The sequence below is a fragment of the Heliangelus exortis genome, chromosome 1 (assembly GCF_036169615.1).
Source record: "Heliangelus exortis chromosome 1, bHelExo1.hap1, whole genome shotgun sequence".
NCBI classification, from domain to species: domain Eukaryota; kingdom Metazoa; phylum Chordata; class Aves; order Apodiformes; family Trochilidae; genus Heliangelus; species Heliangelus exortis.
Window position 1 is genome coordinate 177,595,200 of NC_092422.1, and position 20,278 is coordinate 177,615,477.

The window sequence follows — 20,278 nt, forward strand, 5'->3', positions numbered from 1 at the left end:
ACAAATATCACATAGCTTTTATTAGTTCAGGTTGAGTTATCCTTACTGCAGAACTCATGGATGGAAAGCAGAAGTTCACTGATCCCAAGCCCAGTAACTTTGTTCCTCATGCCCTCTTAGAAAAGATCCTTCCTGGCTGTTCACACCTTCCTACCATCCACAGCTTGCACTAGAGTGAAAATTTCCTGCTAGGTAGATCCTGTCAACGATATAGCTGGGATCTATCACCAAAATGGTGAAAAGTAGGCATAAGGGGGAAAAGGAGAGTGTGCAGAACCCAGTAGAACCAATCCTTGTTCTAGGTAAGGTAGTGAAAGAGAATGCATGGCTAACATGGCACTGTGGGCAACTGGTAGCCAGCCCAGCTGCCCTCTGCCACATGGGACTGGGAGAAATGTTTCCAGGGTTTGTTTTTGTACAAGATGGATTCATGGAAAGAAGGAAGGAAGGAAGGAATACGGATATGGATATGGATATGGATATGGATATGGATATGGGGAAAGGGTTGTCTAAGAATATTTAGGGAAAGTTCTCTTTATCAAAGCAGAGCTGCTGATAACTCTGCCTACCTGACTATAGAATGAAACAACTGAAAATAGACAACTCTTGGAGGAGAATCCAGCCTCCTCATTTTACTTTAATTCTAAACAAAAACCAAAAGATGTTTTCTGGCCTACACAGCTTTTCATGTAGTTGTGAAGATCTGAGTAATTAAGTTGTAATCTGTTGTAATTAAGTTTTGTAGTGTGGTGTGGGTTTGGGGAACAACGACTCACTGGACTCCTGGGTTGAGGTAGGGGATTGGGGATTGTACCTTCCCAGAGAACTCCTTACTGTGGTACTTCTTTTTCTGTACCTTGTGATTTAGCTTTTCCTTCTCTTTGTCATTTGGTCTTTTGCTTGTGTGTTTTGCAACAGGAACATCACAAAACTGAGAAGGAATCTCACAGGTCAAGTCCAGGTTCCTGTTGTCATCAAATATTGCTACAACAATCAGAACTGATGCAAAACTGTGCCATCTAAATGCCTTGATGGTGTCCAATCTTAACAAATGGTTGTTATTTGCCAAGTGAGAGCTGCCAATTTGTAATGAGGCTGGAATCCTAAACTGGAAATGAGAAAAAAGGAGAAGCCAGCTGAACAAAACTAAAAAGACCTCATCATCTTGCAGCTGTTGCAATGTGATAAAGCCACTTATCTAGGAGATAGAAATGTTTCAAAAGGCTGGATGCTTGCAAGAAAAATCTACTGCTCTACCTGCATGGGGAGTGTGGGAGTTCCTAATAGCTAATGACATAATTTATTGACTTTCTGAGAATAAATGAGCCACTTTATAGCCAGCAATTTCTGTAAGTCAGCACACAAAAGAGTGTTGAATGACTTTGCAGGATCACTTGTCCACAAAGCCACTGATGACTGCAAAGCTCTTCCACTGCCATAGCAAAGTAGAAAGTACCACGTTTTCCCAGTCCATGTTTTCCCAGTATGTGGCTGGATTAAGAGTTTGGTGGAATAAGTGTAGCAATTCCACACAGCAAAGCCAGGGGTAGGCAATTGTGGTGGGAGTAACATGGCCTCTTTTGAGGGGCACAAAGTAAAACTGGTACAGAACCAGACCCTGAACACCATAGTGTATCTCAGGTTTGATACCAACACTATGCATAGGTACTGTGATCTTACTGAGTTCAAAACCCAGCAGGCTCTATTTGTATAAGCCCCTCCCCTGAAGCTCCCAGTAACATGCTTGTTGACTAGACTGGATAAAAACCAGTCTACCACAAGGACCTTGAAATGTGGTGAACTTTTTTTTCAAAATATATATTAGTGTAAGATAGACATTGATTTGGACCTCAAAAATACATTAGTAATTGTTGAGTAAGGGGAGAGAGACCTGGTAAAGCTGCCTGCTATGTGCAACAGCATGACACAGAAAAACAAGAGACAGATCAGGCAGAAGAAGTAAATGGACAGTCTGCAAGGGCATCCGTTAAGTTCAGGAGAGAATAAAAAACCTGAATTTTACAATACATAGCAAAACCCTCTTCCAAATTAATCTTGATTAAAGGCTTGCTGGTTCTGTATTTCAAAACAGGAAAAGTTATGACACAGTAAAGGAAAAAAAGTTGAAAAAAAATGGTGCATCAAAAGCCCCTACCAGGAAAAGCCTTTTGTGGAGAATTATGAGACAATTAGCTAAAACTGATACAATATTTGCTAAACCTCCTTGTTATGAAATGGAGGGATAAAAGCTGGCAAAGAGAATTAATTCTGGTGCCCATGCTTACAATCAGTCCAAGGTTTTATAGAAAATATTAGGCTCTATTCCAGAGAGAAAATTTTTGAAGCTGCTGGACAAGGCAGTTGGCTGATGTCTTCCAGGAGAAAACCAGAACAGATTTGAACAAACAAAACCAGAAATTATACTTGAAGATGAGGCTGAAAAAAGCTCACTGAATGTTTCACACTACTGCAAAAGGGAGGCAGACCATTAGATATATAAAGCAAGTTAACTGGGATAAAATGGAGTGTGTTAGTGGGGCAGTAGCAAAAGATGGTTCACACTCATCTCTTTGATGATTTCAAGAACACGAGTAGCACAGCATAAAAATCACTGTCTGTCCTGCAATTAAGGACAGATTTGTTAGCTGGTGATAAGACTTTCCTTCAGGTATACTCAGTCTAATCCTACCTAAAATAGAAATTAATGATAAGAAGTCATGCTAAGAAACAACAAGTTACCAAGGTATTTTGATGTAAACCAGGCTGGTGTTTAGAACAAATGTGATGCCTTTTCCACTGAAGACATCTTGCATTTGTTCCCTTTAGCATGACAGAAACAGTAACTTTACATGCATTCAAAACCTGGATTGAAATGCCTCTTGCCTTTGCTTGTAGGTCTCTTCCCTCTGCCAAGCTTAATTATTTTCACATTGAGAGAGAAGCCCCCAAATGCACTCTGGGGATGTAAAAGGTTTTGCCACAGGTCACTGTCCTGTCGTTTAAATGTTCACACAAAGAAAGAAATGGGCATAACCATTACTTTTGAAAGCCCACTGCTATGCTATTCATGTCTGAGAGTCTCAGTCAACAAGAAAACACAGCCTATTATTTTACCATTGGAATCAGGAGATAACAGTAAGCAAGCAGCAAAAAGGCTGGGCTGTGCATTTTGCTGTGGGATGAATAAAAATTCAAGGAAAGTGGGGATAATTAATTCTAGCCAAAACAATAGAATATGGCACAGAAAAGGACTACTTCATAGATTCCCAGTGGCCACAGAGAACCATCACACAGTGGTTTTCATAAAATAATCAACTCCACAGGAGAAGTAGTTATAGTTTCTGCTTTGCCCTTCTCCTCAGAATTATACAGGGAAGGGCAAGCCTGTCTTAACTCAGGAGACTTAAAAAGCTCAGCATATTTTATCTCAACGTTTCCACAGACATGCTTGATGTCTAGAAATACACTGTGGGAAACAGGAACACCAAGGAAAAGCAACAGAGCAGCAGTGCCACAAGCACAAATATATATTGGTAGTTTTCAAACTAGTGTTAACTTCTCTGATAAAGGCCAAGGAAAGTAAGTTACTTTTAAATTGGCACATAGTAAGTTAATGATGGTGAAGGCAGCACCTGTAACTCAACCCCATCTGGGACGTTGCCTCCATTCCTTACCCATACAGCAGCTCTTTCCAACACAATTCCATTCACCCTTTTCTGGTGCCACCTGCTGCAGTCAGGATCTATCTCACTTATTTCTTGCAGCTGCTGATAATGCCATTTCATTCCAGGGACACTTACAATGATTTAGTATTCCCTTTGTTAAATTCCAGTTTACAAAAGGGACATTAAAGGGCTTAAATCCTCAATGTCAGCATCATCAGTTAATTGTTTCTTAAAGGAGCTTTATCTCTGTCATTGTTTTAACTGTGTATAGTCAGGTACAGTAATACTAAACAGCTAAATTGAGTCAACACCTGGTATTTATTTCTGAAATATTAGTAGATATATATCATAGGGCTATACAGCTCTATATAAAAAGGTTTATATTTAGTTGCTTTTAAAGGCAGTACATATATAATAATTTTGCTTAATCTGTGGGTACAGCTTTGGGAGATCAGTTCACAATAACTCCCCCATGTACAAGAGGAACTGAGGATTAATAAAATATTCTTTCATAGAAGATTCATATAGACTATATAAGTCATTAATAAAATACGTTTAGATTTCAGTAGATGCATGGTCTAAATAGTCTGAAAGATCCAAAGTATGTCAAACACTTTCTGAATTATAATGAACTGTGAAAAATTGTCCCTCTGTATGGATGGCTGCTTTCAAACAGAATGTGGATCATGCAGATCATGGGTTTCATCTAAATATCTGGCTTGAATGATTTAAAACACATATTATTGTCTTACCATCCTGCCATAATAATAATAGCAGAAAATTTGATCCAGATATTTAGCGAGCAAAGTATGCTGTGAGTCCAAATGTGCCCAATAAATGAACAGCATTCCAAGCCATGCAACAACCATTTCACTGTGAAGCCTCAGCAGGGGCCATGCCTCCATCAAAATGGAGCCTCAACATCTCCAGCATCATTTGTCACATTACAGTCACATTATAACCAGTATTTGGAGCCTTGCTAACATAGTTGATTTCAGGAACCAGAAGTCTGCCCAGCAGGGTACAAACACAGGATACTAAGTCAAAATCAAGAAGGTGACATTATAACATCAGTGAGGAGGAAATTGTTACTAAAGTAGAAATTCCACTTTTCATCTATGTAGAATAGCAGGAAAACCTGCAGATAGGTTGGTGATGTTCATACACAATAGAGAAACTGAATTTGTACCATTTTTCTCAAATAGCCTGAGTTGCATCCTCACAATGTATCAAATAATGACTGAAAAACACAGCGATGGAGAGGGATGCAGCATTTTCAGTATAAGATTGAGTGTAGCTGCTTTATGGGGAATGAACAGCACCAGACTGAAGGACAGAATTCTGTAGATGAGTAGCAGATGGCAAAGGAAGACATGTGAATACATGCATCCCATACAAAGACAGGCTGATCATTTACTAGAGATTTTTGTTCTGCTTTTACAAGCTTTTGCATTGGTAGCTGTTTCCTCTAGGTGTTCATAAAGACTTAAAGATGAATCAGAACTCACATATAGTTACCCTTTGCTGCAAATATTTGCATAATTTTAAAGTACTCTATTAGTGCTTACTATGTTTTGAAGCTCACAGGACTCAGGCAGAGGAGCCCTACAGGTGTAGGTGCAAATTTGTACACATCTACAACCATGGCTATTTAGAAGCCCTGGAAGTAACACATTGTCTTAATATTACTAAGTGTGTAGAATAAATGTAATTTTAGACAAATTTACAACTTGTTAACATAATTATTCCAATACAAAAGTATTTTTGGATCCTAATTAAAGAAAATTATCATTATGCACAAACAGACATTTTAAAGATCCCATGGAGTTTTCTTTGGAGCCAAAAGTGACAACACCTTAGCCAATTATGCAGCCTTCCTCAGTCTGTTTTCTTATATGCAAAAGAAAAGCATAGTGCTTGGTGCATGTCTGCTCTTACATCCACATCTGCTTTTATCTTTGGATTGCCTTCAGAGTCACCGAGGAGAAATTTACAATTGATGTTTATTCAGGACATAAAGCCAAAATAATGCATTTGGAACAATGTGTTCTTCTTCCCATTCACATAATGAAATTTGCCTTTGACTTGAATGGGAGCAGAGCTGGGCTCTCTGCAGCTACTGATTACACACGTCAATATTAGGCTGTGCTTGAATGATGCTGTATTAAGCATAATAATAAAGTATCGTGGAGCTGTTGTGGGACAGCAGGCAACATAATTACATGGATTGCAAGAGAAATAGAACACAAAATATAGCACTATATATTAGTAGCCCATTTCAGCCTTCCCTCATTATATCTGGACGTTTGTTTACTTTATTAGGAATAATTTTAAAGTTAAATCTGTATTTATTTTTCAGATTTTGGCCTCGTTCTGAGTGTACATAAACTGAGAAGGCCTTGTTGACATGACTGAGCAGGATATTGCATTTTATTAAATTTACTTTGGAGACACTGGATGCCAATTGGTAGCATGTTTGCAGTCCCAATTGCATTGAAAATCTAATATAACATGAGCTTAGAATAATACCCACATGTTGTTCCTGAATGAAGAAAAACCTGTTACCCTATACTGTTATACTACTGAAGACCAAGATATACTTCACAATAACTTCAGGTAGAGGAGACTGATTTTTTTCAGAATTACATTCATCTAACAGCATATTAGAAAATATTTTCTACGCTGCATCTGCAGTAGTATGAAAAGAATATTTGAAAATGCCTGCAAACAACAGTCGGAGCTACTACAATGCTATTAGTATCTTAAGTAATATCAATCTTATATATTTATCCTTAGAATATGGAAACAATACTAGTCTAAGTTCATGAATGTGGGAAGGTGGCACAGAGGTATCTCGTAACCATCCCAATTCAACAGAGAAAAAATGGGGGAGAGAAGGAACCAGAGGCCCAGCTCTGAGGTCAAACCATATTAGAATCAGTCTTCTCAGAAATAACAAAAACCTGTTCTTGCCACCAAATTATTATAGTATAAGACAGATTTTAAAAGCTCCCAGTCATTAACACGATTCCTCAGTGGATTTCATGATGTAGGTATTAAATACCCTGGATTTTTCATGGTCAGACCTGAAGTTCTAAATGAGTAGCTACATTTTAACAGTTTTCTTCAAAACAAGATGCTTCATATTCTTACCAAAGTCAAAAGAGTTTCTCCAGTTTAAATATCTAAGCTATAATGGGATATAATAGTCTCAGGTTGGAGCAGGTCATCTGAATCAACTTGGGTGTGATACAGGGCTTCCAAATAGTTACTCAGCAGCAGAGAAAAAAGCAGAAATAAGTGATACTACCCTGCAGGCATATGAACCAAGCATCCTGTAATTCAGTAGCAAAGATACACAGTCTCTCACTAAGCAAATTCATGGAAACTGATGAATTAAGACTAGCTAATGATTGACTTGCTATTTACAGAAGGCTTCATTAAGCCTCTCCTGCTGCCTGTACTTTGTCTTTTCTATCACTATAAACAGTGACAGCTTTCCTATATTATAATTACATATTCATAGATGCGGTTTCATAAATTTTCAAGAACCTGCAAATAAAACCAGTACTATAGCTAATTACCACAATGTTATACCAATAATAGTAATGTATATAGCATTCCAAAGTAATTTTTTCTTTTATAAAGATGTTAATTATTCCTTGAAACATTTTCAAAAGAAAGCAGCACAAGAAGAATCTTCATGGCATTCTCAGGTTTATTTTATTAATTTCTAGTTATTAATTCTATTAATTTCTAGTGGACATGATGAAATCTATTAATGGGCATCTCCAAGTTCAAAATTAAGTCTGTAACAGATATAGTGGCAGAATAAGGTGCTTCATCCTGAAACCTCAGTGATATTTGGTACATCTTTAGATACAGCTACCCTAGATTTACAGCAATTACATTGAGAACAGCCTGAATGCTTACAGACTTACAGTCTGTCCTGTGTTTTCTGAAACCTGCTTTAAATCAGTGCTGGGTTTACAATAATATGGCTATGTTTACAACCAGGAAATTATACATTTTCAATAGTAAGGTGGCATTTTCTTCCTTTGACTTTTCACATTTATTATTGGCATGAAAGTTGCATATTTAAACTACAATATACATTAAATCTGTGATTCCTAAACTGAAAATTAAATCAGAGCTGGAGAGATAAATGAGAATTGAAAGGAACCAAAAGAAGGTTAGCAAAAATGTGCAAGTATAAACAAACAAGCAAACAAAAAGCAAGTAAAAGAGGAAGGTGGAAAACTAGAACTCACAACTGACTAAAGTCATAAATTCCTTTGTTTTCACTGGCATTTTTTAGTGAGAATAATGCAGGATTCTACTCTGCAGTGCAAGAACAGCCACAATAGAAAATAAGTGCCATGCTACAGCAGCAAGTTTTCTTCCTTTGGTACCTGCAGGAACTGCCAGGCATTCAAGGCACGGTGTGTCCCCTCCTGACGCCTGCAGCCAGGGCTCACAGCCACCCCTGGCACCCTGCTCACTACCTGAGGGGCTCTCAGAGCTGGGTGCTACCTCACACACTGCCCAGCATCTCAGCCTGCCCCACGGCAGCACAGGGGCCTCCCTGCCACACTGTGATGCTGAAAGTGATACACAGTGAGTCCTGCTGACCTGTCACCCTCCGGCCATCAGCACTCATGGTGAGGAACTGTCAGTTACTCAGACATCAGAGCAGGACAGGAGGGGGTGAGCAGTGTCCATGTCAGTTTCATAGCCTCCCTTCATAGAATTATAGAATATTAAAAATATAGAATTTTCAGGGTTGGAAGGGTTAGAAGGGACCTTTAAGATTATCCAGTTCCAACCCCCCTGCCACGGGCAGGGATACCTCCCACTAGATCAGGTTGCTCAGAGCCCTGTCCAGCCTCACCTTAAAAACTTCCAGGAATGGGGCTTCCACCACCTCTCTGGGCAACCAGTTCCAGTGTCTCAACACCTTTGTGGTGAAGAACTTCTTCCTAACATCTAATCTAAATCTACCCTTCTCTAGTCAGAATCCATTCCCCCTAGTCCTATCACTACCTGACAACTTAAGAAGTCCCTCACCAGCTTTCTTGTAGGCCCCTTCAGACACTGGAAGGCTACAATAAAACGCCCCCCAGAGCCTTCTCCTCTCCAGACTGAGTAACCCCAACTCTCTCAATCTGTCTTCACAGGAGAAGTGCTCCAGCCTTTTCATCATGCTCTTAGACATTCTCTGGACGTGCTCCAGCATGTCCATCTCTTTCTTGTCATAGGAGCTCCAGAACTGGATGCAGTACTCCAGGTGGGGTCTCAGAGAGCTGCATCCATGGGCAGACCCAACACAGCCTCAGTGTAGAACTATTTCATGTCTAGGAAATGAAAGTTCCTAAGAAAGCAACATGCATGCAGAGGAAGCCGTGAACCTTATCTCTTCCTTATGTCTTCACACCTCTTTGGGAGTGCACACACTCTCCTCTCCCTTGTACACACACAGACCTCAGTGACCTGTAAAACAGGAACTAAAAGACAAGAATGCAGCTGACAAGGGTGCTACCTCTCCCTCACGCACCTCTGCAGAGTCAGCAAAGATGGATCAGCTGCTCCTGCAGTGGGAGTAGCAGCTGTCAGGGCTTGCTTTATGAGAAGCTTCTGCAGACCTGTAGCCTACCTAGCTTTGGGGCAACTCAAGTGTGCTGTCCTCCAGTCTCTACGTTTTCTAATATCTCCCTCATTACATGGAGTAGTACATCTTATATGTAGCATGCAATAAGACAAGGTAATCAAGCACAATCTCAGTCATGTTTACAATACAAATGACTGACAGAAGCTCACAGAAGACAGGAAATTGAGAGTGACTGAAAATAAAAGCAAGACAGAAATTAACTACTGTGGAAACTGCACAATTAGAAGCAGATATGGATAGAGTCAACTTCCATAAATCATGGCGGCAGTAAATGAGAAATAATCTAATACTTGGTGAGTGAGTGAGGGCCAGAGGCTAAACCACCTCCAGAGACCAAGCAGAGTAAAAGTCAGCAAGTAGAATTATGTGCTTCGTTGTGACACTGGGAAACATTTGGGGCCACTTGCCTTGAGGTGCAGGACTACTTCTTGGTTTGGTGTAGAGTGACTGGATTGTTATTCTGATTTTAAAACTCAAAAAGGTGGTACTGAGAAAAATAAGTGGACCTATTGTTGGATTTTTCACACTTAGCACTTCCCTCAAGTACTGTGCCCTCAGCATAGAAGTTCAAGTGGGACCAAGGAGCAGTCTGGAGAGGACTGGAGAAGCCTGTTGCACTAGAGCAGTGTAGAAATGAGAAAACACAGTTATGCCTTTAGGAGTACTTAGTACCCCTTGAGTGGATGGCTGCACATAAATGGCTCTAGTAGAGTGATTTATATAATTTTTAATTTGCAATGCACTGAACAAAGGCCAAAGTTGATGGCATTTGTTTACTCAGGCAGTCCTAGTATGGAAGTCCTCCCATGCAACATGGGCTGGGGTTTCGGAGCTAGGAACCGTCCAGTGTCCAGAGCATTCATAAAACTTGCTTTCTGGCATGTCATGCTCACAACTACTCCAACCTCAAGCATAAGTGTTCTGTAAACTCAGTGATGTCCTATCATGAAATGAGCATCCATTTGTGAAAGTGAACTGAAATTCATAATACAGGAACACAGTGGACTTACATGAATGTTCTGAAGAGAGGTGTTGCTCTGCAGGTGCAGAGCAATCTACACAACCAGGCTGGTTAGAGGTGCTCAAGGATGCATAAGAAGTTATGGAAGGAAATAACAGATACAAAAATATACATGCAGTAGAGCTACAGTGATTACACAAGACACTGAGACACTGTATAAAGCTTATTTTGAAGAAGGAAAAGAAAGAATAAGAAGGAAAAAAAAAGCAGTAAACAAACCAGAGAACATTTTACTTTAACTGGTGAGTGGGTTTTGGAGATTTCAAGTTTTCAATATTTTCCCTCTGCTTTCTTGTGGGTTCGAGACCTCCTTGATGAGAAGTGGAGGTGTTGATTGCATGTGGGAGCCAATGCTTTCAGGGGACATTCTAGATATCAGGAGTCCAGGAAGTCTCTCGCCGGCTGGTGGAGCTCCAGCTGGCCCCACCGCCCGTGGGGGATGCCCCGACCCAGACCTGTCCGCATGCTCACCCACCGCCTCTCCCGCTGCAACCCTACCGAGGGGGAACTTGAGGGCGAGGGAGAGCTTCAGGTGAAAAGTGTCAGCGAGGCATTCACAAGGCTGACGGATGCCAGGCGAAGGGCTGGATGACCATGCCCGCCCGCCCCCCACCTCCCCCCCGGGGAGCATCGGGCCGCCGTGCGGCTCCTTCCCGCACGTTCCGGCAGGGGCGGCCGATGCGCTGCCAGCGCCTACCCGGTAGCGATGCCGGCCGCTCCGGGGCGGGATCGGCCCTCGCTACACCCAAGACCCCCCCCGGCTGGCACCCCAGGAGGACTCCGAAGCCCATCCCAGGTTTCCTGGGCCTGTGCACAGGGGCCCCCTCCCTGCCGCCCGGGCTTCTCCCGGCCCCGGACACTGCCCCCACCCCCTCGGCCTCCCGCCTTCCCCTCCCCTTCCCCTCCCGGTCCCTCCTCCCCGCCGGCGCCGGCGGTGCCCGCCTCGCTCCCCGCCCCGGTTGAGGGGCGGCTGCCGCTGTTGCTGCCGCTGCCGGCGGCGGCTCTGGGAAAATGTCCGAGCGGGGCACCTTCTACCGGCAGGAGCTTAACAAGACGGTGTGGGAGGTGCCCCAGCGCTACCAGAACCTCACCCCCGTCGGCTCCGGCGCCTATGGCTCAGTCTGGTATGTGCGGAGCGGGTGGAGCGGGGCCGGGAGCCGGCAGGTGCTGCCGGTCGGCAGCGGAGGGGGCAGCCCCGGCGCCGCCCCCAGGGGCAGACAATGCCGGGGAGGCGGGAGGCCGAGGCCGCCGTGCCGGGCGCCGGGGTTCGTGAGCGCCGAGCGGGGCAGGCAGGGGGACGGCTGCGCGGCGGCGGGGCCCGCCGATAGAGTGCCGGGGCGGGGGCGTGTCCGCCGGGCAGCCGCGGGTTTCAGCGCCGGAGCTCTCTCCGCGGGTCAGAGGCAAGCCTGGCCGTAACCCGGGCAACCTGCTCTCCCTCCGCGGTCCCCCTCAGGGCGGGAGCCGCTCGGCCGCTCCCCGCCTCACGGGGCAGCTGTGCGGGTGCCGCCGGCTGCCCGCCGGGCCCGCTGGCCGCGCCGCTCCTCAGCGCCGGTGAACCCAGCGACCGCTGCGGGGCCGCTCGCATCACCGGGGAGATGGAAATTGCCCCGAAGCCGAGAATCTTGCACAATCATGGCGTGTCCGAGCGGGGAGGATGGGGAGGCTGCGGCGGGGCACGGCTGTCGGAGCTGTGCCTGCGGCCCGCCCCGGAGGGCTCACCGGCGGGCTGCGGCCCTGCTGGCCCCGGGCTGTGGTGTGGGTGCCCCTTCCGCGGGGACCGGGACACACAGCGGGGCTCTGTCCTCGGACACAATGGGAACAGCCCCTGGAGCGGGGCCGTGTCGGCTGAGCTGACTGAGAGGGAGAGGGGGGTCACCCGGCCGCGCCGGGAGAATCGCGAATTAGGGCAGATTGCCGCCCGGGGGCTTCGGCGTTTTAGGATTGTGTAAAGGTTTATCACAGCTAATCATGTTTCCCTTTTGTTGATAATTACTATCTCAGGTTTGCACTTTCGGGAACTCCCAATGCAGACTGGGCAAATATTTTCGTATGTTACGGGTATAATTAAGCGTGCATTAAATAAAAAAAAAAATAGCTTATAAGAGCTTTGAATCAATTTTTGGAAATTACAGTGGTGTTTAAGGGGGTTCTGTAAAGGAATCATTTCTTTTGTATGCTGGCTAAGTGGAATTATGGAAAAATAGTCCATATGGTCTTTTAAATAAATGTACTGTATAAAAAAGATTTTTTTGGAACTCAACTTTTTTGTCATGGACTGAACTTGTTCAATAGCTTTTTTCTCTTCGTGATCAGACGCCAGAGAACATTTATGGAGTTTTTCATTTGTCACTTCCTTATCTAGCTCTGTGAAATGCCTCAATCCTAAGTAAGAAAAGTATTTACAAAGCCTCCAGCAACCAGCAGAAGCACTCAGGACTAGTCTGAAGTATCTTGGAATTGCTCTCTTTGCTGTTATTTCAGGCTTGTGGTTGTACCAGCGAAATCTAGGTAGATACTGAGTGACTGTTGGTAGCTGCCATTGTAGTTAAGGGGGTAGTCCTGTGATTGTCTGGTGTGAATAGTTTCACAAGAACCTATTTTGTTCAGTCTATATAACCCTAGTTCACTTTCTCCTCTTTCATTTTACAGACTGGGAGTGGGATATACACTGGGACAGTAACTGTTGTCTTGTTCCAATTGGAACTGCATTTCTGGTTTTTTTCCCTATTTATGCCGACATGGTTTTAAGGTGAAGAACTACTCTGCTGAATGTTGTAATGAGATGTCAAGACTTTTGAGAAATTGAGAAGGAAATGAAAACATGTGGTGGTTCACTTGCAGCACAGCTGGTGCTTTGGGTTTTTTTAACTGCTAGTGTTGTTAATTCATTGTACTTAACTTTTCTGTCTGCAAAGCCAAGGAAATCCTAGTATTTTAATGATGGAGAAGACTTGGATCTAGGATATAAAATGGAGACTGGGAGATGCTATGGGAAAGCTTTACTCTATACATTTAGGAACAGAATACAGCAATAAATTATTACTTGATATTAATAGCCTTGTTAACATCGATGAACTATAAACCCAAACAGAAGCTTGAATGTGAGGAAAAGGTTCACATCTCTCAGAAAAGCCATCTATTTTTAGTGTCTATTGAAATTGATTTTTTTTCCCATCTGTGTGCCATGTGCTTTACCCAGGAGACCTGTGAGACACAATCATTCCCTAGAGTAATATGCTGTATTGCTTTTCTGAATAATTGTACTCCTATTCAGTAAAATATCTAAAAACATATTTAAGTCTTACAGAAAACTCTAGAATTAAATAATTTTTAAGTGCTTTGCTGAATAGAAGCCAAGGTCCTGAACTCCAAACACTGGCTTTAAAACAGGAACAAAGTAGTAGTGACAAATCTTTCTACCTCAGTGAAGCTCTTCTCTAGTTCTACCCTATGCTTTTTTTACAGGAAATTTTTAATCACATCTGACAGACTTGTGCAACTGAAGTGACAACTGGTAATAAGAAACGTATTTGCATTTAAGCTAGCTTCTGCTTGCCCTTTTTATTGTCTTGCAATTCAAAATCCGTAGAATTTGTGTCAGGAGGCTGTGTTTTAGCCCAATTTATTGACATTCCATAAGTCTAATAGAATTCATGTTTGGGTTAGTTTTATATGAGAATGTGTCTATAGAATGAATGTGCTATGGAGGTATATATTATTGATTTTAAACAGGTTCACTTTTAAAAAGTGCTTTATCAAGCACATTGCTTTCCAGTATGCTTTTCTTGGGCTTTGTGGTGGTGGTGGTTTTGGGTTTTGGTTTTTTTGTTGTGCTTTTAAAATTTTATTTAGATGTTGCATATGTATAAAAAGCAAACTTCCCATAGCCTAAAGAACCCTACTGCTTTTCTAAGTTTATGACACATCATAAACAGTTCTAGGAAAACCTCAGAAGAACTCAGCCACACTGCCAAGCAGAGCACTTCAGCATCTGTATGAACCGCAGAGAACTGTGAGGTCTTTCCCTCAAGTACTTCACCCTTGCAGTACATTTTTTGTCTCTTATATTTTAATTCTGATGAGGGCTTCATTTTTACCTGGGCTTTTTCCTGTGGCCATTCAAGGTGGTGGATGTTCTGTCAGTTTTTGCTGTCATATCTGATTTTTTTTTTTTTTTTAGTTTAGGAAGAAATATTAAAGCCCTGTGGAAGTGAGGTGCTTGTGTGTATGGTAATTTTAATTATATTTACAGTGATAAATGGATTCTTCAACACTACATTTTAGTATTTTCTTTTTCAAGGGTTGTTTGCATAAAAGAAAGTATCAGATTTTCATACACAAGTTTCTTTTGGAGTTGTTTTCTTATTGTGCTATAGCTGTGTTTATCAAGTTGAACCTTTTATATTAGACAGTTACTTTAAGTCTTCCTCAAGTCAAAACTCAGTTAAAGTTTTCTTGAAAACTATGTTTTCACAGTGGTCGCCCTCAAAATTAGATTTATGTCTCCCAGAAGTCAAAGAGCTGGTTGACTCTTACAGACCAGGCTCTATCCTTGCTAATTGTGACTTTTTAAAACATTTCTGCGTCAAGAGGTCAAGAGTGCAGCATTTAAGCTGAAAGACATTTAGATGAGAAGCAAGCAAATTTACTTTTCACAAGATAATCTTAATCTACAACCATCTTGGTTCCATTCTAAAGAAAAGAGAATTCCTGTCTCAGGGTTGACTACACTTGTTCCTTGTGACTGTCTTCTAAATAAGAATTTTGCCTGTCTGCAAGTATTTCAGCTGTCCCATTGATCTTGCTTATATATTGGACCCCAAGCCTGCAGCCTCTCTGCTGTATCACCCTGGTAGCTTCTCTGTGGTTTGGTACCTGTCTGCCTTTTCCTCTGGGAGCTGACATTACCTCCTGCTTGAGAAAGAAGCTTCATCTCTGATTTTTTTGAAGACTTTTTTTATTATACCGCAACTTACGTAACGTGGATAGATTTTGAGGGGTTTACTGGGGTTTCAAAAGCCTTCATGCCTCTTTTCATGCCAGCTTTTGTAAACTGTCTTCCAACCTACTTAGTCCTATTTTTGCCTGGGAGGTATAGGCAGCTTTCTGCAGCATGCTGTCTGATCTCTCCAACAGGTTGCTGTCTATTAACATATTGCAGGCTCTGTGTTCTGCCTTCCTTGGAAAGAACAGACTTCACAAGGTGAACCAAAGTGAGCCCAGAGCTTCTTCCCAACCACGAACTCCTCCAGTGTTTCCTTACAGGCTGTTGGCATCAATAGGACTTACATCATGCAGTCAGTCAGTCTCTTTTCATTTTAAGAGCATGCAATGCCTAGCATGAGCTTCTGTGACATAACAGATTTATAAAAAGAGGCCTTCTAATTCAGAGTGTAATGGCACAGCCTCTGTTCAAGGAAAGTGGGAAAACAACACCTGACTTAAGTCATATACACAGTGCAGCGCTTAGCAGGTCCCTCCATCCTGCTATCTCTAAGTGCAAGCTTAAGATCCATTAAGTTTTTGTGTCCTGGCTTATTTTGGGTAAAAATAGGGGAGGGTGGGGTGGTGTTCAAGATTCTGTTTTGCTTTGAGGAAGTACAAGTGGAAAAATATAAGCAGAAGTGTTTAATCCTGAAATTTAACCTCTTCTTTTCCCCACCCACCCCATCCCATGCTTCTGATCAAATGGACACTCAACTATTTTGAGGGGTGGTATCTTGGAACACATTGCTGATTCTGTCCTTTTCACACTGAGGACCTCTAAGGCAATGCTGAGACAACCCGGTAGCATGATATTTAAAAAAAAAAAAAAAAAGCTGATAAAAATTGTCTTTGACTTACAAAGACAAAAAAACCTCTTCATCTAAGCTTGTGACTTTTGCATGATATATATTTTAAAGGGATCTTTTACTTAGCTGAAGTGATACAAAGTATATGATTTCAACTATGAGATCAGGTTGTTTGAATTACAATAAGTATCACTGTAACATACATGCTTGTCTGAATAGTAAATGCTGAGATAAGCCTTTAGAGTCGTAGTAACACATACCTGCTCTGTGTAAATGCAGCTGGAAACTTGAGACTATAGAGATCTCTACAGGCTAAAGGTAGAATCCCAGACACGTGTAGATAGAGTTCATTTCAATGGACTCTCTTTGGGCTGCTCCTCCTATGAATCAAGTCTTCAGTTTCCAATGTGAGTACAGAGGCTGAACTTTATCCTACAGATATGTTTATGGTTATATTTTATTGGAAATATTTAAAATAATATTGTTAATATACTGCTGTCCAAGATCCTTTAGCAGTTCCCTGGTTTTGGTATGGCTCATTCAGAGAGAAAGTTTTGAAATGTTTCATTAATTTTGCAAAGATTTACAAGGAACCTTTCTAAACTGATTCAAACACCTGCTTGAAAACTGAGTGAGAGATGAAGGCTGACATGGGAGTCCAGTCAGAGACAGGACATCTTTTAAGAGTGAGTACATGTAATAATGATACTTAGAAACAAGGCCTTGAAAGGGAGGTTGCAATAGGGGGAACTAAACAAGGGAGCTGCATGATCAACATTACAGGCTAGGAGGAGCACCTTTCCAGCAACATTGCTAGAATGAATGGATGAAAAGAACTGAAGCAACAAAAAAATCTTGCAGAGTAAGAAAGCCCCTCAAAGGAACATGGTGAAATAGTTAATGGCTATAAAGACAGAATGGGATTTGCAGCTACAAAGCCAATGGAGGTCAAAAGTTCAAGAAATTTTGTGAAAGATGAAGGAAGATGGAAGAGTGTTTCTGAAAACTGCCCAGGGAGACATCACTGTAGAGTTTGATGAGAGTGGTTTTGTTGGAGTACTAGGGTGGAATGCAGATGGATCATGATTCCTTTTTCCAGTTTCATCCTGAGTATTTTCTAGCTGTTGGAAAGGTAGGGAAGTGATATGGTAATTAGTGGAATCAGGCAAGGTTCCTACTGAAAATAGAAGTATCTAAGAATACTTTTCATGAAGGAGATTGAATCAGCAATGAGATGTTTGGATAAGAATGGCTGGGTTGGAGATCTTTAGGTATGATGCTGTCACAAAGTCCATAATGTGGTTAGAGAGCAGATGAGAAACATCTGTATGTGTGTGAAGAGACTGATAGAAGGAGTTGTTGGACGGGTGAAATAAAGGCAAGCTTGAGAAGTGAAGATGACTACTTTGTCTTGTGCAAGTCTTCTTTCTAGAGGAATTAAGATCTTTTTTTGGAGAGTAAGGGGGCACAAGATGAAAAAACTGGTTGTAGCAGAAAGACAGCAAGAATCATGGAATTACAACTGTTTGTGTGGCTGTAGGAACACATGAACAGAATGCAAATTCTTTGCAGAGCATCTCCTCCATTCCTACCTCAATATGACTTCTTACAATATGTACCTCCTGACTGCAGGATGCAGCAGTGACATAGGTGACTGCCTTCCTCTCCTACACTCACTTGTCACTGTGTTTGCAATTTGCTGGGGGACCCGTTCCATGTTCTACAACTCCTTAAGTCTCAGAGTCTGGTTGCTTCAACACAGCTTCCCAATGAGCTGTTTGCAATTTCAGAATTTATTAGCTAGTCAGTACCAAAAATCCAGTGTTGTAGTTGTGTGTATACAGTCAGGAAGGTAGAAGGTGTTTCAAAACCTCTGTGACCTAGGGACAAATAGCTATCATTTAATATTTTGGCTGTTGTAGCAAGAGGAGACAGGAAATGTGAAGGGGAAGTGGGGGAGGAATAGGAAAAAGGACAAGAATGCAAGTGAGGTTTTGTCTGTTTAGGTTTACATAGTGTATTTGAAAGCGCTGGTATTTTTCATGTTAAACTTTGTCTAGATTAACCACTAGTATTTCTAGTTGTAAATCCTAAACCCACAATTTATAGCTACCTGGCATTGTTTTTTAATGAAATGCTGAATAGAACACATTTATCACTAGCAGTGTACTGGCTTAGCTGCAGCTGACAGGTTTTCTTGTTTACATGCTGACACTGGGTTTATAGGCTATCTAAAATACATTATTTTTTTTGTATCTATGGGTTTGTTACACGTGCTGAGGAAGCAAACAGCTTATTACCCCAACATTCTCTATGTTTTTCTCAAAAGCATGATTTTAAGTGCATCAGTCCCACTGATGTAAGCTGTACTGTCTATAACTTTACCTAGAAAAGTGTGACTGCTCGTCTGTAACGTTATTTAAATATTTAACTCACTGTGGAGATAGATCAGAAAACAAAAAATAGTTTGTGGATTCAGAAGGTGATACAGAATTACTGTGATCATGTTGTTACATGAATACAGCACCAACCTCCTTTTAATGTAAACATATGGATAGCAATTATTTTTTTAGTGTTTTTTTCAGTATCTGCTTAAAACTATGTATGTATTTCTCTGTTGGTTATGGAACAATTATGTTGTGTATGTAAGAGATATTTTGTACTTCTGTATTTAGATCTAGTAGTAAATTAATCTGAGGGAATTGGCAGAGATTGTTCTAAAGCCAAAACAACTGATACCAGAGCTCAGCATGGTGTGTTTGAATAATATTCTAGTGTTGGGGGTGTAATTTTACAATACCACAACCTGTCATCATGAAGCAAGGTTTTTTCCTCAATGAGAGGATGAAAGTGTCATTTCAGAGCTCCCCATTACTCATCCTCCCACCTTTTGTCTTGCTACCATCTCATTTTTGTGATTTCCTTTCAGGGCTCATATGTCTTGTGATTTAGTAAACAAATAGACACTCTGAACCTTAAATCTAGCACTTGGAGAGTGGAAATCACTAACCTGATCTTGCAGAAAGTAGCAGAACAGTTATAAAGAAGCAACAAATGAATGGTTTCCTGTGTTGTTTTTTGGTTTGGGTGTTGGGCTTTTTTTGTTTTCGGGGTTTTTTTTTTTCTGTTTAACTTAAGTTTATTGCAAGTAGCCTTTTCCTGTTGGCCTCTTGCTGCATTGCCAATAAAAATTGTATTTTAGAAAAGAAGAACAAAATCCTCGAGAAGACCCAGAAGACAAAGCTCACAAACTAAACCTTTTAAACAAAATCCATATTATTCGTGTAATGACTTTCTTTCACTTACATGACATTGATGAATGTAGAAAGATTTGTTATTCACTGCAGTCCATGACTGAGCACTGGAAGATATCCCAGGGCAAGGTGCTTGTGTGTTCCCCTATTCATCTTCCTTGCTTACAATGCTCAATGCAGTCAGGGCTGCCTACTTCAATCATTAGGTTCACTATGTGTGCTTGCTCATATACACTCTTCTGCTGCTGTTACTTGTGTTTTTGGGAATTCAGAATCTTAAAAATTAAAGGATATTTATCCAAAATGAAATTCATATCTCCATTAATGGGAGGAGCTACCGGGTACATGAAAGGATGATGAGATCAGTGAATAAGACCTAAAGTTGTGTCTGTACTAAACATGTGGCAGGTATTCTGTCTACTTTTCATTTTGTTTTCTGAATGTTAACCTCCTTAGCAAAATCAGTAAAGTTCTGCTGATGTGAATTTGTGTTTGAGCATGAACTGCACTTTTTCTTTTTTTTTTTTTTTTAACACTTTCGTATGATAGGAAATCTTTTGCAAGGATGTGACCCAATGAAAGAAACAAACTTGTGTTGTCTGCATTGAAACAAATAAAACCAGAAGCCTAGAACAATATGGAAAAAACCCAGCCCCAGTGTCATGGGGCAAATTTAAGAATCTGCTTGTGTACAACATTCTGTCCAAATTGGGTAAAGTGTGTCCCACCAGTTTTCAAACTGATGGTGATGTAGGGGTAACAGCCTCACAAGCTGACACAGTGAAGTATATAAAATAAATTGGAACTTAGTCTTACCAGTAGTTTTTTTACTTAACCCCAAATGAATCACTTAGAATAAGATTACCTAATTATTTGTC

The 20,278-nt window shown here is 41.4% G+C and overlaps 1 protein-coding gene across 3 annotated transcripts in view; it reads left to right on the top strand.

Annotated features, from left to right (window-relative positions):
- The first annotated feature begins 11,272 nt into the window (after window positions 1-11,272).
- MAPK11 (mitogen-activated protein kinase 11) overlaps window positions 11,273-20,278 on the top strand; it is a 30,101-nt gene continuing 21,095 nt past the window's right edge. For 2 of the 3 annotated variants that reach the window (XM_071733791.1, XM_071733792.1), the window contains exon 1: window positions 11,273-11,478. In XM_071733791.1, coding sequence (XP_071589892.1) covers window positions 11,366-11,478 — 113 coding nt within the window. In that variant the 5' untranslated portion in view covers window positions 11,273-11,365. The remainder of the gene's footprint in view (window positions 11,479-20,278) is intronic. The other variant, XM_071733790.1, reaches the window with a different exon arrangement.